Source organism: Myotis nattereri (assembly GCF_964212035.1).
Source record: "Myotis nattereri genome assembly, chromosome: X".
Classification (NCBI taxonomy): Eukaryota; Metazoa; Chordata; class Mammalia; order Chiroptera; family Vespertilionidae; genus Myotis; species Myotis nattereri.
In genome coordinates, this window is record NC_138078.1 from 152,299,693 (window position 1) to 152,324,115 (window position 24,423).

Sequence of the window (24,423 nt, forward strand, 5' to 3'; positions counted from 1 at the left end):
GTTGAGGCCTGAGCTAACGATCATCTGGTCTTAAAAGCAGGTTGAAGTTCACCATCCCGTTAGGTAGCTCACTCCCCTGCCATATTGTCGCATGGACGCCGACATTTGTAATCCTATCAGACACTACGCTTTGTGAGGGTCCGGCGCAGCCATGCTTGTCCCTCTGTTAGTCCACAGCACCTCCTGCAGCTGTCGGGACGTAGGCACTTAGGAAATTGTCCTGAAATGAAAGGTGCTGGTTCCTAATTAGTTTCCAGTGAATAACAGCTTCTGTGCAACCAATGAGAAGCTGAGGCTGGACTGAGCAGAGAAAGATGTCCATCAGCTACCAAACCCGGGAGAGCTCAGCCGCCTTTGAACAATGAGCACATTCACCCCTGAAACTCCTGAGGGGTTTCCTGTCTCTAGCCCTCCCTTCAGTGATGACTCCGCGGCATCCAGAAAGGGTTAAACCGTGTGCAGTGCAGCAACTTGTGTGAAAAGAACCGGGAAATGGTAGGCAGGTGCCATCCCAAACTAGGAAGGTAACAAGGTCCGGGTGCGTGGAGACGCCAGGCCTACAACAGTTCCCTCTGCGGGGTTCTGGGTAATAAGATCATGATGTTATCGGAAAATACAACATTTAAATAGTGAAATGGTTATCTGATGCGTATCACATACAGTGACATTTCACTTGGTTTGGTGATTGGCTTCCTGTTCTTAGAATTTTGTGGTCAGAGTCATAAAATCAAGTGACCACGCAGCAGGAAAAGCTGAGAGATAGCAAACGAGGAGTTTCGGGACGTTGGTGTATGTGAAAGGTTAACTCCAGCCCTTTTACATGCTACGGATCTGCACAAAATCCAAAGGATCACGCCCATATGTTCTTCCTACCATTGTCCCTCCTTCTGTCACCTACAAGCAATTCTTGAACCAAAATACATGCATCTTCCCCAAGATGAACACTCATTCTCCACATCAGGGTAGACTTCCATGCAGATGAGCGGAGAGAGCCCCCCTCCCCCATCTGAAAACTTTTCACTCAGATTGTTACTGTTCGATCCTTTTCCGTTTTCAGATGGGGGAGGGGGGCTTGCTTTCTGTAAATATTTTTCCTTGATGTTGTTGCTGTTGCTTTAACTGTAGGACGCGTCGGGACCCCTCATTTTATGGCCCCAGAAGTTGTCAAAAGGGAGCCTTATGGGAAGCCCGTGGACGTGTGGGGCTGCGGCGTGATCCTCTTCATCCTGCTCAGCGGCTGCTTGCCTTTCTACGGAACCAAGGAGCGATTGTTCGAGGGCATCATCAAAGGGAAATACAAGGTACGGGGTTAGGAACGCCCGGCTTGCCCGTGGAGACGCAGTTATTCTGAGAAGTGGGTTTGGAAGTCACTGCCTGTCTTTGGGTGACTTGTCACGTCGATCCCAAGTCAGAGAAACATTCACATTTTGGGGGGCGGATGTGGATGGGAAACCACACGCACACGCCACAGTCTTCTGACGAGTGAAGTATTGCTTTCATTATTGAAGTGCAAAGTCATTACTGATGGTGTAAAGAGTGATGGACGGGCAGGGCGTACATGGGAAACCGGGGCGTGTGTCCAGGTACCGGGCCCGGGCAGCTGATGTTGGGAAAGTTCTTTTTCTTCCCGTTCTTACTCAAACCTGTACTTTCTACTCAGAACGGCTGTTTCATTTTCAGCCACGCGTGGCAACGCGAAAGCAAGCACACAGGTTTCTCTAGCACTGCACTCCCAACCTGGGAGGTCCCCCAAGGTTCCTGTTCAACTCTTGTTTCTTATCTTTATTGTTGAAAGTATGACCTATGTCCCCTTTTTCCCCCCATTGACCCCTTCTAGCCTGCCCCATCCCCCTGCCCCCCGCCACCCCAGGCCCTCACCCTCACCACCCTATTATCTGTGTCCATGGGATACACACACACACACACACACACACAAGTGGTCCGGTGCATGAAATTCATGTGGGGGGGCGGGGGGGTGTCCCTCAGCCTGGCCTGCACCCTCTCCAATCTGGGACCCCTCGAGGGATGTCCGACTGCCGGTTTGGGATCAGGCCTAAACCAGCAGTCGGACATCCCTCTTGCAATCTGGGACCGCTGGCTCCTAACCACTCGCCTGCCTGCCTGCTCGCCCCCAACTATTCACCCCCAACTGGCCCCCCCCGCCAGCCTGCTCACCCCCAACTATGCGCCGCCCCTCCCCCGCACCCCCCCGCCCCCGCTGGCCTGACCACCCCTAACTGCTCCTGCCTCAGCCCCACCACCATGGCTTTGTCCGGAAGGTCTCCTGGTCTCATTAGCATATTACCCTTTTATTAGTATGGATTTATATATCCACATACAAGTTTTTTGTTAACCTCTTCCCACCCACCCACCCTCCCCCCCACCTTACCTCTGAGAATCCAGATTCTGTTCTGTGCTTCTGTACCTCTGGATCTATTTTGTTGTTCAATTCTTTAGTAATGTTAGAATTTTATATGGGACTTGGGAAAAGGTAGAGAAAAGGGGGAAGAAAAAAAAAAGAAAGGAAAGGCAAAGTAGTTTCAGAGTTACAGCCTTATTCCTTAAAGCTGAAAGCTGAAGCCTGGGGAGTTACAAGTATTTGCTAATAATAAAGCTCTTCCTTTGTGTCTCTTCAGTTGCTAACTTCCTTTTTCCAAGGCAATGTGCTTCCTTCCAGCAGCTTCTGGTATTCGATTTCGTCTGTGTTTAAAGCATTTAATAGTATTTTTGTTTCTTTGTAAGACACTTGGACGGTTCACACGTGTACAGAAGTTACATGATTTTAAAAGTCCCTGTTCTCATCTTCATAGTAAGTCAGATGGATGGGGCAGCTGGCTCCTCATTTCTGTACCTGAAGGCTTGAAGCTTTGAGGTTAATAATGTAGCTGCACCTTCACTTGACCAACCTCACCTCTTGCCTCTCTCCATGACTTTTCTCACAAAAGCCGCAGGTTTTCAGCAGCTCAGTGTGAAGTCTAGATTCATCTCTCCCATCAGTGATGCGCCTCTTGCATTTATTTAAGTGCACAGTGCTATGATCTGTCAGCACTTATGTCTACACTTTTTATTATGGAAAAGTTCAAACAAACAAAAGCAGTGGAGAGAGCAGTCTGATGGCACCCAGCTACAATGCTTATCACCGTCCAGCCCATCTTATTTTGTCCGTATTCCACATCCTACTAGATTATTTTGAAACAGATCTCAAAAATATCATTTTATCACCCTGGTGGTCCTTAACAGAACTGTTATCAATATCCTGACCTCTACGGGTATTTTCAAGAAATTGTTATGACATCTCTCAAATGTAGTACATTTACGTTATCATAGTTTACAAACTACTACTGCTCTTATGTTATTTTAATTTAACTTTTTATTCTCATTGATGTTTTAAGTAGATGTGAGAAAATACTATTTAACTGGATTGTAGGCTAATATTTAATTTCAGTTAGCTTTCTTTTTCAATTACAGTTGACATTCAATTTGTTTTCAATATTATTTTATACTAGAGGCCCAGTGCATGAAATTCGTGCATGGGTAGGGTCCCTAGGCCTGGCTGGCGATCAGGGCCCATCGGGGCCTTCCGGCTGCCAGCCGGGGCCTTCCTTCCCCAGCTGCCGGCCACCGGCCCAGGCCTTCCTTCGTTCCGCGCCACCCTCTGGTGGTCAGCACATGTCATAATGAGCAATCAAATTCCCGGTCTCCAGATCGAACTCCCAAGGGGACACTTTGCATATTAGCCTTTTATATATATAGATTAGCTGCAGGTGTACAGCATAGTGATTAGTTATATAATTTATGAAGTGATCCCCCTCTCCCCCCGCCCAGGAAAGCTAGGACCCGCCTGGCCCCGTACATAGTATTGCAATACCATTCCCTATGCTTCCATCCCCCGGCTATCGGTAACTACCAATTTTTAGTTCTTAATCTCTTCACCTTTTTCACCCAGCACCTTAGCCTCCCTCTCCTCTGGCAGCCCTCAGTGACTTCTCCGTATCTATGAGTCTGTTCAGGTAACTTCTTTATAAAGGACAAAAATATATTTCCCAAATGTAGAAGGCGCAGTATCATCTTACATCATTGTTAGAGGCAGTCAGCATCCTACACCACAGAAGTCTAAACTGCCTGGCTTTTGTATTTAAATAAGTGACTGTGTTTAAAAAGAAAAAGATAATTAATTAGTTAGTTACTTAATTAATTAGTGACTGTTTTATAGCCTGGTTTGTTCCCCCTCATATACTCAACCCCCCACATTGATTTCAGCTCCTCTGCGGAGCCAAAGGAAGAGGAAACCCCAGACTGGGCCCCCTCATAAGGAGGACAGGGAAGTACACTTCTCAACCCCTGCTCCAGGAACCTTACCAGCACGCTCAGAGGGTTTCTCAAACCTGCTCCCAAGGGCCCAGGCCTTCAGGCTTAACCAGCAGCTCCTGAAACTCCAAGGGCTGTTTGGATATTTACATCATTCATGGACCATACAAAACTATCTACTTAAAAACTAGCCTGGCCCTGGCTGGTGTTGCTCAGTGGATAGAGCGTCAGCGTGCAGACTGAAGGATCCTGGGTTCGATTCTGGTCAGGGGCACATGCCCGGGTTGTGGGCTCGATCGCCAATGGGGGGCATGGAGGAGGCAGCCCATCCATGATCCTCTCTCATCATTGATGTTCCTATCTCTCTCTCCCTCCCTTCCTCTCTGAAATCAATAAATATATGTATTTTTTAATTAGCCTGCTATATTTGGTCAAACATTTAATTAATTCACCCCTAATGCCTTGGTAGGGCCAGACCAAATAATGTCAGAGGTTTAAATAAAATTTAAATGTAAAAAGTACCATTTTTCATTTTGAAATGTTCTTTTAGTCCTTTCGAGGTCAAAGTATTCTAGTCTCTCTAGCTGAGGTAGAAATTGGAATCATAAACATTCTCTTTTTCAATTATTAAAAATATAACGTGTAATAACCAGAACATACGTAAGGAGTATTTGCTGGTGCAAACTCTCATATAATGAGCAACAAGAAAAGCTCTACCTTTGTCGTCCTCCTTATCAAACAAGCCTTTCGAGTTCCACTGAGTGGCCAGGTGACGATGACCACCCCGTCAGTACAATGAAGTGAATTAGTTATGCAAATAATAATAATAATAAAACCTGGAGAGTATTTGCTTAGGAAGTTTTCAGTATTCGGTATTTTGGGAAGCGTCGATGAAGGACGGAGGAGGTGGTCGTCCTCATCTGGCCACTCAGTGTAGATTTCTGCTGTGTGCTCTGAGAATTTCACGGACGTGGACACGGGAGAGGGATGTCAAACGACAGCGGATGCGGCCTTCTCCCTGGGATTAACTGTCCTGCCCCTGTCCCTGCCGCCCTCCCCAGATGAACCCCAGGCAGTGGAGCCACATCTCGGAAAGTGCCAAAGACCTGGTGCGGCGCATGCTGATGCTGGACCCGGCCGAGCGCATCACCGTCTACGAAGCCCTGAATCACCCCTGGCTTAAGGTACGCGGCCTCCTGCCCTGGGTGGGAGCACTCCCGGCGACAGCAGTGACTGCCCTCGAAGGTGGCCCTCCCACCTGATCATCTGAGCCGAGCCCGGCTGGCATGGCTCCCTGGTTGAGCGGCCACCCATGAGCCAGGAGGTCGCAGGTTCGATTCCCAGTCATACCTGGTGGCAGGTGCGATCTCCAGTAGGGGGCGTGCAGGAGGCAGCCGATCTGTGGTTCTCTGTCATCGTTGATGTTTCTATCTCTCTATCCCTCTCCCTTCCTCGGGAGAGGATTAAGAAGAAGAAAAAAAGAACTTTTCACTTTCTTAAAATTTTAATGGGCTGCCATAAAAGAATGCTCTCCTACTGGACACTCGCCCACCAGGGACTGAAGGGGAAATGGTGGAATTAGATGGTGTTGAAGTTTGTTCTAGTTCGAAGATACTGTGATTTTTAAATCCAAGTATTCCTCACAACTCAGAATGCGGGATCAGTGATGAAGTTAATTTTCAAATGCTCATTTTATCCAACAAGATCATGTCAAAGGTAACTTCATACCTTCATCATCATGTGATTAATTATTTTAGCCATATATCTGAAAATTGTATGACTTGTTATTTCAGCCCTTTATTATTGCTGAAAATAAAATATGATTTTTCTCTTCGTCTTGATCTTCATATGCCTCATTTGGGAATGTTTACCAGAATCATGAACTAAAATCTCCAGTCCCCTAGAATTCTGTGTTTCACATTTAAGAATTTGGGCTTTAGCGTTTGTTTTAGGTTAAGCTTCTCACTTTTTTAAACAGTTACGGATGTTCATTGTCTTGTTTTTATAGGAGAGAGATCGTTATGCCTACAAGATTCATCTTCCGGAAACAGTAGAGCAGCTGAGGAAATTCAATGCAAGGAGGAAACTAAAGGTAAATTAAAGAAATCGTCAAAACGCCAGACAGAGCCCGGCTGGCGTGGCTCAGTGATTGAGCGTTGACCTATGAACCAGGAGGTCAGGGTTCGATACCTGGTCAGGACACATGCCCGGGTTGCGGGCTCGATCCCCAGTAGGGGGCGTGCGGGAGGCAGCTGATCAATGATTCTCATCATTGGTGTTTCCCTCCCTCCCTCTCCCTCCACTCTGAAATCAATAAAAAGATATGTGTTTTAAAAGCCAGACATGCAGTTGATGATCATGTTTGTATTATGTTCTGGGGCCCATGAATATATCCCAGTTCCAGAAATTACCACCATTTCAATAAGATTATGATTTTTTTAAATCATGTACTGTAATCCCTAAGTATGAATCTAAACAGTAAGTTTTAATAAATGAAGATAAGTCATATTTTAAATTTGTATGATTTTTCAAATTCATAGCAGAGATAAAATTGCTTTAAAAATAGTAACTGACTTATTATCCATTATTATTGAAGGTGAATCTAGGCCACGTTTTCTCACACTGGCTCTTTTCTCTTTGTTTTACAAGTCCTTGGCAAAAAAATAATTATTAAGATGGTACCGAAGAAGTTTCCCAAGACTTGAATTTCTTAGCTTTGCTATACACCTGAACCGGTATAGCCTACGAAAGAAAAAAATCTTATTATCCAAAGTGAATTTTGGTCAGCTTTTTTTCTGGTTTTTGTTTTTGTTTTAATCCTCACCTGAGGATATTTTTCCATGATTTTTAGAGAGAGTGGAAGTTGATGGAAGGGGGAGGGGGGCGACCTCGCTGTGAGAGACACATCAATTGGTTGCCTGCGCACGCTCCCCCACCAGGGCGGGGGATCAATCCTGCAACCCAGGTATGTGCCCTTGACCGAGAATGAGACCCATGAGCCTTCGGTCCACGGGGCCAACGCTCTGACCACTGGACGACCCAGCTAGGGCTGGTCAGCTGTTTTTGAAGTTACTTCTCCCCGCCCCAAGAAACATTAATTATGCTACGTCCTCAATTCTTCCCTAAAGTCTTCTTGACTCTAATGCTGGGCTTTGGCCTATGTGTCGTTCCTTGGTCTGGAGTGCAGCCTTCCATTGCCCACATGCAGGCCTTTTATCGAGGGCTCAGGTTCGCCCATCACAAGAAACCTGAGCTGGCCCTAACCGGTGTGGCTCACTGATAGAGCGTCGGCCTGCGGACTGGAGGGGCCTGGGTTCGATTCCGGTCAAGGGCATGTACCTTGGTTGCGGGCACATCCCCAGCAGGGAGTGTGCAGGAGGCAGCTGATCGATGTTTCTCTCTCATCGATGTTTCTAGCTCTCTATCCCTCTCCCTTCCTCTCTGTAAAAAATCAGTAAAACATATTTTTTTTAAAAAAAGAAACCTGGGCTGTATTTCTCCCAGCGCCACAGACTCGGGCCTGAAATAGCCCACGTGGTGACTAAGATCGATTTGGCCAGAGCCGAGCTGTCACAGCAGAAAGGAGTCATGTGAACTGACCACATCCCTCTGCAGGGATATTTCAAGCTTCCTGACCCACCAAACAACCTTGAATCGGGAACATCAGCAGAGTGAGGGGTGTCTGAGCTTCTGCGACAGCTGTGCGCCTTCGAGTGATGCAGCCCCTGGGAAGCCCTTGTCCGCATGCTGCCTCTTCCGCCACCTCCCCGGCTCCCAGAGCCCCCCTCACAGCTCTTCCCAAATGAGCAGCTACATCCATCCCTCCTCCCGGACACCGGGGTTAAGCTTCCCGGATGGAGGGCAACCCCCGAGTCTGGCCGACTCCCTTTGAGATGAGCAAAAGGGAGGTTCACAGGAAGCAGGAGAGAACTGCTTTTGCTCCCAGTCAGAGGGGAGCTTTATGGTGGTGGGAAACAGTGGGCTTTGCAGCGACAGGGCCTTAGGCCAGTGGTCGGCAAGCTCATTAGTCAACGGAGCCAAATACCAACAGGACAACGATTGAAATTTCTTTGGAGAGCCACATTTTTTAAACTTAAACTATATAGGTAGGTACACTGTGATTCACTTCATTAGGGTGCTCCTAAGGCTTAGGAAGAGCCACACTCAAGGGGCCAAAGAGCCGCATGTGGCTCGCGAGCCGCAGTTTGCCGACCACGGCCTTAGGTGAATCGTGGCTCTGACCCTTCCAAGCTGTGTAGACTTGAGCAAGTCATGTCAATACTCTGGGCCTCAACTTCCTTCTCTATAAAATGGGGATAAGGATAAGAGCTGACTCAAAGGTTGTTGTAAGCTTTTAAGGAATTAAGACATTGCAGCAGTTAGCAGAGTACACAGCAGTCGTAAGTGCTCCATAGATATTATTTGTAAACATTATTGTTGTTACTGTTTTATTATTATTTTAATGTCAGTACCTTTGATTTGGTACTCTATACAGTTAAGCAAGAAAACAAAATAAAAGGCAGCCAGGTCGGAAAGAAAGGAAAATTGTCTTTGTTTATGGATGGCATGATTCCGCATATAGAAAAATCCTAAGGAATCTTCAAAAAACTATTAGAAATAAGTGTAGTAAGGTTACAGGATGCAAGGTCACCGTATTGCACACTTTAAAATGGTTACTTTTCTGTTATGTGAATTTCACATAGCCTGATTTTTTATGCCATGTGACAAAATATTCTTCTTTGAAAATGTTTTTATTGATTTTAGAGAGAGGAAGGGAGAGGGACAGAGTAAAGGAAACACTGATCAGCTGCCTCCTACACACCTCCTCCTGGGGATCAAGCCCACAACCCGGGCCTGTGTCCTGACAGGGAATCGAATCAGTGACGTCTTGGTTCATGGGTCGATGCTCAACCACTGAGCCACACTGGCCGGGCACAAAATATGTTTAAATACTGGCTTTCACTGTGGCACGCTCGAGGGATAGGACACATGCCCAGAGTAGCAGTGGCTCACTGCGCCACTCAGCTCATCTGAGAGAGCCCCACGTCCTCCCTCAGCCCCAGGCATGCAGGTTGGAGGGCTGTGTGTTTATCGGAAAAGCTCCAGGGGTGATTGATTCTGACATGCCCAGCTTATTGGGAGTTACAACTCCGAAGCACAAACTGCAATGGTTAGACGTGGAGATGGCTTCTAGTTTCCCATGGCCATAAACACTTGCACGGCTGTCTTCATTCGCAAATCTTTGTGTAGCTCTGATTATATTCTTAGGTAAGTTCTCCGCTACTGGAATTGTTGGCATCCAAGTGTACACATGTATTTTTGATTTTTTTTTAAGTGTTCGTATTTATTTTAGAGAGGGAGGAAAGGAGAGGGAGAGAGAGAGAGGGGGAAACATCAATGTGAGAGAGAAGCATTGATGGGTTGCCTCCATTACGCACCCCAACTGGGGACCGAACCCGTAACCTGGGCAGGTGCCCTGGTCAGGAACCAAACAGGTTACCTTTCCGATGAGGCTCAACCAACTGAGCCACGCCAGCCAGGGCTGTATTTAAGATTTTTGATCTCTATAAATAACTTGCCCTCCCAAAAGGCTTATACCCAAACAGGTGTTTGGCTAACAAGTTTATCGTCTTTGCAACCTCTTCCTCATTCAGAAAGTTTTACTCCCTGCCAGAATATAAAACAGTACTCACTTTGCTGGCATTTCAAGACAGTTACTCAGTATTGGTTCTAATAGTATCAACGCTCCACCATCAGAAGTTGTTGCTCTCCACAGCTGCACTTCCGTTCTGGCATTTCACCTCTACGGCACACTCCGGGAGACACGAAATCCCTGATGCGAATACGGTGTGGATAAACAGAAAGCACTCATCATTCTCAGACTGTGTTTCAAACTAGATTTTTTTTCAGCATTTATGGAGCCCTGCCTGTGGTTTGAATTCTCATCATCCACTTCTTTTTCTTTATCACTTGATTTGACATCTGTGAATGATGATGGACAATTCCTTTTCCCCATTTTGGTTGCCAGACATTTCATATGTTGGTTTGGGAGGGGTGCCCTTTTATTGAACGCTAAGCTCTAGAATTTACAGACTTACATTTTTTAAAATCCTCTGGACACAATACTCCCTTTAACAAACTGCCCAGCCCTGAGCATGAGACTAGATATGAGGGTCATATTTTCTCACAGTGATTATCAGGATGCGTGGGACAGACCGCCATCCAGATCTAGAAAACCTGTGCCCTATGTGTCTTAAGGAGGCACCCCTTGCTCTAACCCTGGCTGTCACGTGCTGGAAGGAGGTGCTAAGCAAGACGCGGAGGTGGAAAGCGGGGAGATCTGTGAGTGTGTGAACTTGTCTCCCGAGGGAAGGGGCTCAGGAGTGAGTCTGTTCTAGAAATCATTCCCTTTGCTTCAAGAATCATTTCTATATTTAGCAAGCAAATCACCCTGCAGTGAAGTATGTTGAAGAACTTCTGTATAAATAGAAGCAAGAGTCTGTATTTGGGTAGGTTTGTTGCGGTCCATTCAGGCCATGGTGAGCTGAAGCCATGTGATCGAATGTAGGGGACAAAATCACGTATTCCTTGTATACACAGAAAGTGAGGGAGATGTCTGATACCTGATAACTTTCTACAATTTTCTTTTATTGGTTTTGCAAATTGCAGAAGTATCGTCTGCATGCATCCCTGTCTTACCAATGCATTGGTCTCTGGGGCTCCTGAACTGTGCGAACTAGAAAGTTTGCTTAAGAACGCTGTTTTCCAGGACTTCATAGAACTGCACCGCCCAGTGCAGCAGCCACCAGCTGTGTGTAGCTACTTACATTTTAATTTTAATCCTATATAATAAAAGCCTAATATGCTAAGTGTCCAGTCATCCGGTCAACCAATCAAAGCATAATATGCTAATGATATGCTAAGGCCACTCAACCACTCGCTATGATGTGCACTGGCCACCGGGGGCAGACGCTCCAACCAGTAGGTTAGCTTGCTGCAGGGGTCCGGCCATTCAGGACTGAGTGAGACGGGCCGGACATGCCCTGGAGCCCTCCCGCAGTCCCTCCCCAGCTGGCCAACCTCCCGCGTACCTCCCTGGCCCCTGATCGTGCACCGTGCACCAGTGGGGTCTCTCGGCCTGGCCTGTGCCCTCTCGCAATCTGGGACCCCTCGGGGATGTCAGAGAGCCGGTTTCAGCCCCATTCCGCAAGCCAGGCCAAGAGACCCCACTGGTGCATGGATTCATGCACCGGGCCTCTAGTTTATTAATATTAGCCCTGGCTGGTTTTGCTCAGTGCTTAGTGTCACCCAAGGACTGAAGGGTCGTGGGTTCAGTTCCAGTCAAGGGCACGTACCTCAGATGCAAGCTTGGTCCCCAGCCCCAGTTGGGGCTTGGGGCTCGTGCAGGAGGCAATCGATTGATGTGTCTCTCTCACATCGATGTTTCTCTCTCTGTGTGTCTCTCCACCCTCCCTTCCATTTAGGACCTAATTTTTACATGTAATCAACCAAAACCCTTGGGCTGACTTTCCAGCCTTTTGGTTATCTCCGTTCAGCCTCGCCCTCTCCCAGTTTAAGGCTTTGACTGCAGTGTTCTGCATCCATATAAGATGACCCTCTCTTGAATTCTGTGTTACACTCCTATTTTTATGTCCCTGGATGGGCTTTCCCCCCTCGGTATATTACACTATGACTGTGGTTGACCTTGCTACTTGAGTATAAATCCAGTTATTCTACATCTTATACTGTGTGTCTTGTATTTAGACTTGTTAGAATGTACACAGTATAAGATGTAGACTAACTTCATGGTTTCTGAGCTCAGTTAGGGGCACCAAAAATGGAGTACGTGTTGGTTTTTTGCTCTTGTCTTCAAGTCAGCGATATATCTGTGTTCAACTCTCGTGTTCCTCACTTACTAACTTGGTTGCCTCCTTAAGTGCATGGAGTAGTTTAACTTAGCAGAAGTCTGAGCTAAGTATTTTCTTGTTTTCACTTCCTTAAATGAAACACAATCATTTAGCGGCGAGCATTCCATTTTGATGGTTGGCAGATGAGCTATAACTATGATTAAGTTAAGAATTAATTACTTGTAGTTGTCTTTTTCTTTTAGTTTAGAATCGACCTTCTCCTTTCTGGATTAATTTTCTTAATAGAAAATTGCATCTTTAATATCTTAACATATTGTGAATAATTTTCTTAATTCAAATTGATATGTTTTACTCTCAAAACAAACTAAAGTATGCCTACTAAATTAGAAATTTTTTTATCAAGGATTTAATAAAGTAGGCAGTTTGAAAAACTACTTGTATAAGATCTTATCTCTTTAATAGCTATAGGGGTTAGCAAACTACGAACTGGGGACCAAATCTGGCACACCACCTATTTTTACATAAAGTTTTATTGAAACACAGCATGTACATTGATGTATGTATTGTCTATGGCTGCTTTCACACTATAATGGCACAGTTGAGTAGTTGCAACATAAAACATATGGCCTTCAACCCTAAAATATTTACTCTCTGGCCCTTTACAGAAAAAAAAAAAAGATTATTGACCCATGGTATAGTAATAACCCTTGATTTGGGGAGAGTAGTTAGAGGACCTCAATTCTGTCTACTCTTGGCTCTATCTCAAAGTTGGCAGCAACCTTAACAAGTTGCTAAGCCGCTCTGAACTCAGTTTCCTCATCCGCAAAATGAGTCTTTTAGAATTAATCATCTCTAAGCTTGAATCTCAAACTCTAATAAAATTCTATCTGTAATAATAAAAGCATAATATGCTAATTAGACCAGACAGCCGAACGACCTTCCGGACGTTATTCCAGACATCCTTCCGGACAAAGCTGCGGCGGCAGGGGCCAAGGCAGAGGTAGTTAGGGGCAATCAGGCAAGCAGGTGAGCAGTTAGGGGCAATCAGGCAGGGAGTGGTTAGGGGCAATCAGGTAGGCAGGCAGAGTGGTTGGAGCGATCAGGCAGGCGAGTGGTTAGGGATGATCAGGCAGGCAGGCTATTGGGCCTGTGGGGTCGGGCCTAAACCAGCAGTTGGACATCCCCCAGGGGGTCCCAGATTGAGAGGGGGCAGGCCAGGCTGAGGGACACCCTCCCATGCACGAATTTCATGCACCCGGCCTCTAGTAAATCTATAAAGAGTTTGGGACCATTTTGCTGATTTGCTAATAGCTTTGTGTTGAAAATTCAAACCACACGCAGTCACTAAGTTTAGGAAACTAAATAAACAAACCTAGCCATGTGACCGATAAATTAGGAACTTGCTGCTATTGTTATAAAAGAATTTACCTCTCGGCCCTTTTACATGGTGCTTTCTTAATAGTATAAATATTTCTAGATCTTTCACTTCAGTACTAAGAAACTGAATTGAACTTCACTTGGATGTAAAAATAAAGCATCTCTAAAATTTTAGTTTCGGTGGGTGGGAATCATGATTTGATTCAGAAAAATTCCATTCCCACCCAGCTTTTAGGGAACATATGCAATATGTGAAGTGAAATCAGCGTCAACTGTAGAAAAGAAGAACTCAACATTTTCATCAAATTCTGCATAAGAACCTCTCATGCATTAACCCTAGACTTCGAGAAATCTAAAACGTTGCCTGGAATGGTAGCACCAAGATCACTTTTCTGTTTTTTGTTCTTCCCTTTCTGCAGTCTGTCTCTTTCCATTTCTATTTTTTAGAAAGAAACCCAGTCCTGGCTGGTTTTCTCAGTGATTAGCACGTTGGCCCGTGGACTAAAGGGGTCGTGGGCTCGGTTCCCTGTCAAGGGCACGTACCTTGCTTGCAGGTTCCCCAGCCCTGATAGGGGGGCATGTGGGAGGCAACCAGTTATCTCGCTCGTGTAGATGTTTCTCTCTCCCCCTCTCTTCCACTTGCTCTGGAAATCAATGGAAAAAATATCCTCAGGTGAGGATTAAAAAAAGAAAGAAACCCTAACATGATTCTTCCCCCACACACACAAAAAAAGAATCTTGAAGAAATGTATTTCTATTAATGTTTTCATATATTTATTATATGCCTGTAAACATAAAAGATTTTTCTTTCTGCCCTAGCTGGTTTGGGTCAGTGGATAGAGCGTCGGCCTGCGGACTGAAGGGTCCCAGGTTCGATTCTGGTCAAGGGCACGTACCCAGGTTTCAGGCTCATCAATGATTCTCTCTCATCATTGATGTTTCTGTCTCTCTGTCCCTCTCCCTTCCTCTCTGAAATAAATAAAAATTAAATTAAAAGATTTCTCTTTCTTTTCAGAAAAACCGAAGAGTTCAATATTTTAGATGTAAGCCTACTTCAGGGCATTGATACTGAGATTGCCTAAATGAGCAGCCAAGGGCTGTGCTCATGTTCTAGCTGTGTAGGGTTCGTAATTATTTGCATTTCCAAACTGCTTTACAGTTTGCAGACACTTTCAGACATTATGACTTTTGACGACCCTACGCTAAGGGGTTAAGTGATTGGCAGAGCCAAGGAACACACCCGAAGAGTGGGACATTTTTACAAAATAACTTTTATGGTTTTTCTAGTTACTGCAACAACAATTCCCAGCCATTTTCCGCCCAGGAGTCCTGAGGGATGTCGTGCACGCAGTATGACTCACTAGGAGTCAGGAGAGGCTGTGCGTGCGGTTTAAAAGAGTCACGTGTACTTGGTTCTTCTGTGTGGCCCGACAAGAGCAACACAGCCCTAACCGGTGTGGCTCAGTGGATAGAGCTTCGGCCTGCGGTCTTAGGGGTCCCAGGTTCTATTCCGGTCAAGGGCATGTACCTGGGTTGCGGGCACATCCCCAGTGGGGAGCATGCAGGAGGCAGCTGATCGATGTTTCTCTCTCATCGATGTTTCTAACTCTCTATCCCTCTCCCTTACTCTTGTAAGAATCAATAAAATATATTTTTTTTAAAAAAAGAGCAACACATAGTCATTGTTAACAACAAAAGGAAAGGGGGGAAAGGCTTTAAAAAAAAGTGCCTCATATTCCTACTACCCAGAGATAATTATTGCTAATAACATTTTGGTATATGTTCAGTCTCTTTTATCTATACTAGAGGCCCAGTGCACAAAATTCATGCACAGGTAGGGTCCCTAGGCCTGGCCGACTATCAGGGCCTTCCTTCTGGCTACTGGCCGGGGCCTTCCTTCCCTGGCTGCCAGCTGCTGGCCAGGACCTTCCTTTGTTCCGCACCATCCCCTGGTGGTCAGCACACATCATAGTGAGCGACCAAACTCCCGGTCAAACTCCTAAGAGGACACTTTGCATATTAGCCTTTTATATATATAGATTAACCCTTTTTTCCAAAAATGAGACCATACTATAGATTGTTCTAAAGCTCTTTTATGTCATTCATCACAAGCATCTTTCCATTTCTTTAGACATTCCTCTGCAGCATCTTTTTATAGAGACTGCAGAGTATTCCGTTTGTGGTATGTGTTTGAGTTCCAGATGTAAATGGTCGCATATACTTTTGCAATCCCCAACAGTATTATTCTGGTATATGCACATGTGATTGATTTGAAGGAGTCAAAAACTATTTAAAACTACCCCGGCTATCCTAGCTCAGTGCTTGAGCATCAACCTATGAACCAGGAGGTCATGGTTTCGTTCCCAGTCAGGGCACATGCCCAGGTTGCGGGCTCAATCCCCAGTGTGGGGCGTGCAGGAGGCAGCCGATCCATGATTCTCTGTCATCACTGATGTTTCTATCTCTCCCTCCCTCTCCCTTCCTCTCTGAAATCAATAAAGATATATTTTTTAAAAGGAAATTATTTAAAACTACATCTTTTCATAGTTGACTTTTCTGAATAATCCTTACTAGTAAGTAACCATTTGTTAATTAATTTTTATATTTATGTATTTATTTTAGTTTTTTCATCTCTTTGCTTTAGGGTGCAGTCCTAGCAGCTGTGTCAAGTCACAAATTCAACTCATTCTATGGGGATCCCCCTGAAGAGTTGCCAGATTTCTCCGAAGACCCTACCTCCTCAGGTAACTGGACCATTCATCCATTCGCCGGTGTGAATCATTTGGTGTCTACATCCTTTCTCTTCCATTCGGAATCGGCCTTTTTCGGTGGAACTAGTCAGATCCTCTAAGCGATTCTAAGGAAGTCTGTCAACAACCAAATACTATCCACATGTGTCTGGTTCCTTTTCATTTCACTTGTTTCTTTTCACCTCAGAATGCTTCTTCCCCTTCCGCCACTCCAGACCCAGGGTTGCACTTCATCCATCCCACACCGTAATCCATCTTTTTGGATCTTTCTGATTACCTTGGACCTCAATAAAAAAGTTCTGGTGTAAGATTTCCCCCCTGTCAACCATAGCAGCTCAGACTTTGTCACAACACTGCTTTTAATGGAATCTTTCCATGTAAAGCTGTCTTGTGAGTTATCTCTTGAAACAATTTCCAGGTTCTTCTCTTTTTATAAAGTCTCTAACACGTGTATTCAAGCATTCATGGGAGAAGAACATAGAAGAGTTACCTATTTCGATGAAATGTATGTGTAGGTATGTATTTCTGAAATGCCCAACAGTGTTCACAAAATTATATTATAAAATGCTCAGATTTTCATCTTACCAGTGAGATATTCTCAAGTACCATTTACTAAAAAAAATCTATGGGATCCATATATATGTATATACTAGAGGCCCAGTTCATGAAATTCGTGCACTGAAGGGGGTGTCCCTCAGCCTGGCCTGTGCCCTCTCACAGTCCAGGACCCCTTGGGGGATGTCCGTCTGCCAGCTTAGGCCCGATCACCTGGATGACTGGACACTTAGCATATTAGGTTTTTATTATATAGGATAAATGCATGTGTGTAATAGTTTTTAATTTTATGTATTTCTTTATTAATTTAACTCCTGCTTCATATGTCCTCTGCCCTCTGCTTTTCCTTCTTTCATTAAAGCCCCTCAGTGTTTGCCACATGGTTGACTTTGCCTGTTGACTTGATTTTTGTACTCTTGAACCGGCTCATTCAATGTTCATAGAGCACCATCGGAATCCGGCCCAGGCCCTTCCTGAAGCATGAGCAGCTTATCCTTCCCTGTGCTCCTCCCCTCTGTTCATACATGTGCGCACATGCTTCCACCTTGTGCAGAATACCAGGCTCACAGTTCCCCTGGCGGCAGCTCTACACAGGCTGGGGCAAAAGTAGGCTGACAGTTGTGAGTACACGAAACCCAGGATTTATTCTCGTCTGGTTATTTATTAATCACTGTGTTCTTTTCAATATGAACAGCTCGGCACCTACCTTTTGCCCACCCCTGTAGTTCCTCATTTTGACTCTTAGTAATTGGGATGTGACGCTTCCTCTTCTGAGTGTAGGTGATTTCCCAAAACGCTCAGAAGTGGGAATCTTAGAGAAGAGACCGCGGAGGAGGCCGGGCTGTCTGCCTCTTGTTCTGACTTGGTAATGCCCAGAGCCCCTCCCACGGGAAGGCGCGGCCCTGGTGGAGTTTACGGATAGGGTCCCGGGCTCCCGATAGTGTCCTGTCAGCCCTTTCGTTCCCTTCGCCTGTGGCTTCTTGTTCTTGTTCTTAGCTCAGATCCTCCTTCTCTTCTCATACTCGATTTATATTTTTATTTTTTTAAATCCTTTTTTTTTTTGTCTGTTTGTTTGCTTAATTCCAAGATCAGGTTTTTTTATTTTTTTTTAATTGATATCAGAGAGGAAGGGAGAGAGAGAGAGAGAGAGAGAGAGAGAGAGAGAGAGAGAGAGAGATTGAGAGAAAAACATCAATGATAGACTCATGGACTGGCTGCCCCCTGCACACCCCCTACTGGGCATGGAGCCCACAACCGGGGCCTGTGCCCTTGACCGGGAATCAAACTGCGACCTCCTGGTTCATAGGTCAACGGTCAATCCCTGAGCCACGCCGGGCGGGCCTCCCACTCCGTTTACAGTCGGCCCTGTCTCCAGGGAGTAGCTCCAGTAATGGTGTTATGTTGCACTGGAACTGCATGACATAGTCACATACGTGGGCTGTATTTCGAGTTTTTTTCGATCAAAGCCTCTAATACCATTTCCATCTTGATACATGGACCTGCAGAGCCGTGTGGTCCCTGTAAGGGCTTCATGGCCCTGGTCGCTCATGCGTCCCCTTAATGCGAGACCATCCTGAGCTCCATTTCCTGTCTGTGCTAAGCTGGCCTTCCCTTTCCGCACCAGGAAAGCACGTCCTTCCTTACAGACAAGCTCACTTCCTATTAAATTCACTTCTGTTGCCCAGCGTCTCCTCTTTTCCACTGCAGCCTCTAAATGGTGTGCTTGAAATCTTGTCTGATTGCAGTACTTGCTTTTTAAGCAAAAGTGACATTTCTTACCCTGCCCAGCAGTGAGCCCACAAGCCCGCACCTCAATTAGTCGCTTGGTTTTGCATTTCTTCTTCCCTTTCCTGCGGTCACACCCCCCCCCACTTTTTTTTGTCTTTTTTAAATTTTCTGGATCTTAATGATCTTGTAAGCAGTCTCTATCTTCATCTGATGTGCTAAATGTCTTCAAAATGTTTTAGCTAGCACTGCCCAGGCACTGCAGATAAAAGAGAAAAGAATGGCCGAAGCCGGTTTGGCTCAGTGGATAGAGCGTCGGCCTGCGGACTGGGGGGTCCCAGGCTCGATTCCGGTCAGGGGCATGTACCTGGGTTGCGGGCATATCTCCAGTAGGGGGTGTGCAGGAGGCAGCTGATCGATGTTTCTCTCTCATCGATGTTTCTAACTCTCTATCTCTCTCCCTTCCTCTCTGTAAAAAATCAATAAAATATATATTAAAAAAAGAGAGAGAGTGAGAAAAGAATGATTATGTAGTGTGCATGCCTGATCTACCCTAAATGAAGAGGGAATGTTTATCTACTTAGACGTCAAAGACAAAGAAGACATTTGAAGAAAATTCAAATATTTTCCAAACTTTCCCATGGCCGTCAGAAACTATTCAGATGTCCCTCAAAATAATTTCTAGAATGTGACCATGTAGAGGGGGCATCTGCCTGTTTTATCAGCATTATTTCTCACTAGCTACCTGCCAGCAAGTTCCGTTCTGCAGCCCATGGCTTATGGACGGTTACTAAGTCCCAGTGGATTCACAAGAGAGCTTTCACTTTCATGAATGAACTCATTTTTATTTTTTATCTCATCCTTACTTTTGAAGATTTTCATTCATTAAAACCTACATTCTTCTCTATTTCATTCTAATCCTTAAATTCTGCACCATTGATTTTAAGTTCCCCGTGTTGTCCTTTGCACTGTCTCTCTGTTTACATGTGCCTGGGTTTGTTTACAGTACAAAACAGAGAGCACATAAAAGTTAAAGTTCCTCTAAGCTCACGGCAAAAAGAGAAAACTAACCATAAAGCATGAGCTTGGGGCGGGGGTGGTAAGAGGGTGGGCAAGGAGGGTTAGAGAGAGAACAGTGTAAGGTCACCAACTACCCTTTCTTAAGATGGACTGTTTTCCATCTTTACCTAATGCCTTTTCTATTCTTTCTCTGAAACGATCATAAATGCCAGGTACTTCGATTTTTTTAATGACCTGTTTCGCAACATGAAGAGCTAACAATCCTATTCTGGTCCCCCAAAAATTCTCCTTCAAATCACAATTTTAAAACAAATCCGCTTCCCCGTTGGCCATCTAAAGAAGACCCTTAGCAGGTGTAGGAATGCTGCTTACATTGTAAAGCAATTTTTAGATGAGCTTCTCTTCTATTTTGATGATTCAAATTAGTTTAATATATTCACTCGAATTTGTTTCGATGAATCTTCTGCTAAACAGCATATGGTAGCTTTGTTACTTGATAACCCAAAGTGGAAATGTTCTGTTCTCATCGTGCCCATCAGAGAGGGCAGAATCAGAACCCAGCACTTGGATGCCTGAAACCCAACAGTCCCACTGAATGTGCTCAGGCCACACGGGGGCTGTCTTTGGGCTCAGCTGGGTCCATGCTTCTGTGGCTTAATAACCTGCTTGCTCTAAAATCGTACTGTTTGTCGTTTGTCCATATGCTGCCTTCCTCCTAGGACTTCTAGCCGCAGAAAGTAGGTATCCCTTCGTTTTCCTCTAAGATTTCTCTTTTATGCACCAGTGTTTGGCTTTGCATGGTTCATAAGCAGCTTGACTTTTTCCTTGGCTTGTCTGTGTTTCGATGTTTAATCACGAATTTTAACACTGCCGGATCATCACTTCAAAACTTGGGCGTGTTGGTTTCCTGAGGCATTGCTATATCGAGAATATAACTTCTCACTTCTGTTATAAGAGGACAAAGAGGCAGTGTTAAAATTGTAACTGCATTTAATATGATTTCACAGATGAGTTTCAAGCACAAACATTAATTCTGGGGGAAGGGTAACATTTTACTTTATAGTTTGCTTTCAAGAAAGCTGCGGGTAAGTGAATTTGCCTTTGACGCTCACATAAGCTGTGAGCGGTTTTTATTACTTCCCGGTATTGACTCTCTTTTCAGTTTATTAACATTGAGCTATGAAATAAAATACGGAATCCCTGTCTCTTAACAACTTCTACCTCCAGAAAGAACATTTATAAAGAATCATGTAACGTGTAGATTTTAATTACAAAGGGATGTTATTTGAGTATAAGAATATTAAAGTAAAAGGTATGTAAGAAATTACACACACACACACACACACACACGTACAAGTAAAACGAAGGCCATCTGAATGAGGTAGGCAGATCGTGCCACTGTCAGTATCTGGTTGTGATATTACACTATCGTTTTGTAAAATGTTACCAGCGGAGAAATTGAGCAATGTGTACAAGAGATCCCTGTATTATTTCTTAAAACTATATAGGACTCTATAATTATCTCAATCAGAATTCCAGCTAAAAGGAAAGAATAAAGGTTTATTCTTTCCTTTTAGCTGGAATTCTGATTGAGATGATTTTAGAGTTTTCCTTCATGTTGTGCTCACTGGAGGGAAAGTATGTAAGAGACAGAGATAAATTAGAAAGTCTGGAAGCTCATAATTGATTCCTGGGCATGGTTTTTGTTACATTAGTTGTAGCTCAAACTATAGCTGATTTAACCAAGTCCTCTGCCACTTAGCAACGGGGTGCATCCTGAGAAATGTGTCATAAGGCCATGTCGTCGCCGTGCAGACACCCAGGGCCTCCGGCTGTAATTGTGTGCAGTGCGTGTGCTTTATGTGGCTGGCAGCACCGCGGGCCCATGTGAACCAGCGTCACCCCAAATATGTGAGGAATGCACTGCCCACGACATCATGACAGCCACATGCCTAGGCAATGGGCCCTTTCAGCTCCGTTCTATCTATGTGGTCTGTCATGAACCTGACCGTCGTTAAATGGTGCGTGACTACAACACTCTTACCGCGTATCATCTGTTGCTATATCATGAATGACCGCAAAGCAGCGTTTATCATCTCACCGTTTCTGTGGGCTTAGAAACTGCCCAGGTGCTGCAAATAAAAGAGAAAAGAATGATCATGTAGTGCCCATGTCTGATCACCCACCCTCAATGAAGAGGGAATTTTCATCTGCTTAAAAGGAGACTGCAGTCAAGCCGGCATCCAGAGCTGCGATCTCATGTGAAGGCCCAACCGTGGCGGGGCGGGGGGGCGGGGCCTCTTCCAGGCTCACTCACATGGTTGTTGGCAGCCTTCAGCCCGCTCCCCCAGCATGAATGATCAGAGAAGGAGGACAAAAGTAGAAGGGAGAGCCTGAGAGAAGCCGCGGTCTTTATAACCTAATCTTGGACGTGACATCCTAGCACTTCTGCCCTATTCTGTTCCTTACAAGTGAGTTAAGTCCAAGCCACACTCCGGGGAAGGGGCTGCTTATACAAGAGCATGACTAGCACGAGGCAGGGATGCCGGAGACCATCTTAGGGGCTGCCTACCACATACAAGTTAACGGCTATTGAAGTGTAAGCCTCCTCCCACTTGTAACTGCTTTTGTTTCTCCGCTGGGAATGAGAGCCTCTTGGAGGCATCCAGGAGTGCTTTTCCCGGTCAGGCAGCTTTGTGTGAAGAGGCACTTAGCCAGCGGAAGGGTATTTAAAGGACTTTGACACCGAAACCCATAGACACAGACCAGCATGGTGGCTACCAGAGGGAAGAGGGGTGGCGGGGTTAAGGTCAAGGAGGGCAAATCTATGGTGACGGAAGATGATTTGACTTTGGGTGGTAGGCACACAAAGCCATATGCAGATGATGTATGACAGAATTGTACACCTGAACTCTATATCATCTTACCCATGTCACCCCAATAATTTCAGTAAAAATAAAAAAAGAAATAGACTCAGAAAACTGTTGAAACTGTTGACAGTTTTCTGCTTTTTTGATTATTTCTTAATAGTAGCAGAAAACTTTCGAGAAACCTATTTATATCAGTGAGATTCTTAGAAAAAGTAGGCATGTTGAGAGTTACAATTATCATCCTGATTTTTAGATACAAACTTGATTACCAAATGAAGCATGCAAAATTAAAGTACAATACTATTCTGGAGGCAAAGCTTGATTACTTTCTAATAAATTCTTCATTGTGAGAGTTTGGATCAAGGCCTCAGAAAATAAGCCTTATGCCCGGCTCAGTGGTTGAGCGTCTACCTATAAACCAGGAGGTCAGGGTTCGATTCCCAGTCAAGGGCACATGCCCAGGTTACAGGCTTGATCCCCAGTAGGGGGCGTGCAGGTGGCAGTTGATCTGTGATTCTCATCATTGATATTTCTCTCTCTCCCTCTCCCTTCCTCTATGAAAGTAGTAAAAATATATTTTAAAAAAGAAAATAAACTTTATATGGTAAAATTGAGATGAAAGAGAGAACAGAAATTGGATATCATCTCATTACCAGATGCAAATGATTCGGGTACCTTGATGACGGAGAAACGTGGTTCCTGAGGGGGCCAGTCTGCAGTGGGTTATCAGAGACCTGGGCCCTGGGACTCTGTCCTCTGCTCACTGCTGTGGCCCCAGGGTCACTCACCCCTGCTGTGACTCTGCTTCTTCAAATATGAAAATATTTGCCTACAGAGAACAGTTATTGTGCCATCACATAAGGCAATAAATGTCAAAGCACTTTGGACATTATGAACTATTATACAGATATAAGTATTAAAATAATTTTCTTTTTTTAATTTGTATTGGATTTGTTAGTGACATAGGTTAATAAAATTATATAGGCTGCGGGTGTACAATTCTACAATGCACCATCTGTATACTATAGTGTGTGTTCACCAGCCCAAGCCCAGTCTTCTTCCATCACCATTTATCCCCCCTTTATCCTCAACTACCTCCCCCAACCCCTTTCCCTCTGGTAATCACCATACTGTTGTCTGTGTCTATCAGTTTTAAATGAACTGTTCTTTCTGATTTTGTTATGATACCTTATTTTCAATTCTTCGGAATTTGCTCCGAAAATTAAATTTTAATGGAACACATTTTATTGTGGTTAAAGCACAATGAAAGGGCAGCCATTAGTTAGAGGGGTGAACTCGTGTACTATTTATTGATTGATTTTCTTCAAGGTAGTTACAAGCTTAGAGGTCTTAATAAAAACATCCTTTTCCGTTTTTGAGAAAAGTAAATCATTCTTTCAGATTTGACAGTATCAACCAACAAAACAAATACTAGTAGCAGCTTAAGAGCCTGTGCATGTGTTGTATTCATTTTTACTGCTGCCTCAGTTTAAAACAGATAGCAATGGCCCTAGCTGGTTTGGCTCAGTGGGTAGAGTGTCAGCCTTCAGATGAAAGGATCCTGGGTTCTATTCCAATCAAGGGCACATGCCCAGATTGCTGGCTTGATCCCCAGTAGGGGGCCTGTAGGAGGCAGCTGATCAATGAATCTTTCTCCTCATTGATGTTTCTCTCTCTCCCTCTCCCTTCCTCTCTGAAATCAATGAAGATATATTTAAAAATAAAACCAATCGCAATGAAAAAGCCCCAGGAATGTATTTGTGTACATTTAGGGTTGATGATGAATTGAAAAATGATGGGACTTTTAGATGGCCTTGGCATTGAACTATAGGTATCCGTTATATACTGTGCCGCGCCAGCATGGCCATGGGTGAACCTGAGAGGGGGCAGTGAAGGATGGAGAAAAGACAGACAGGAGGCAAAGTAAGGGCGTGGTCAAGATGTTTACAA

General features: G+C 44.8%; 1 protein-coding gene across 8 annotated transcripts in view; it reads left to right on the forward strand.

Annotated features, from left to right (window-relative positions):
- Positions 1 to 24,423, forward strand: part of CASK (calcium/calmodulin dependent serine protein kinase) — a gene marked incomplete at its 5' end in the record, with an annotated part of 281,999 nt that overhangs the window by 188,309 nt on the left and 69,267 nt on the right. For 4 of the 8 annotated variants that reach the window (XM_081081814.1, XM_081081816.1, XM_081081817.1 and 1 more), the window contains 5 exons: positions 1,126 to 1,301; positions 5,370 to 5,492; positions 6,317 to 6,400; positions 16,198 to 16,297; positions 20,323 to 20,340. In XM_081081814.1, the coding sequence (XP_080937940.1) occupies positions 1,126 to 1,301; positions 5,370 to 5,492; positions 6,317 to 6,400; positions 16,198 to 16,297; positions 20,323 to 20,340 (501 nt within the window). The remainder of the gene's footprint in view (positions 1 to 1,125; positions 1,302 to 5,369; positions 5,493 to 6,316; positions 6,401 to 16,197; positions 16,298 to 20,322; positions 20,341 to 24,423) is intronic. The other 4 variants (XM_081081818.1, XM_081081820.1, XM_081081821.1 and 1 more) reach the window with 1 other exon arrangement.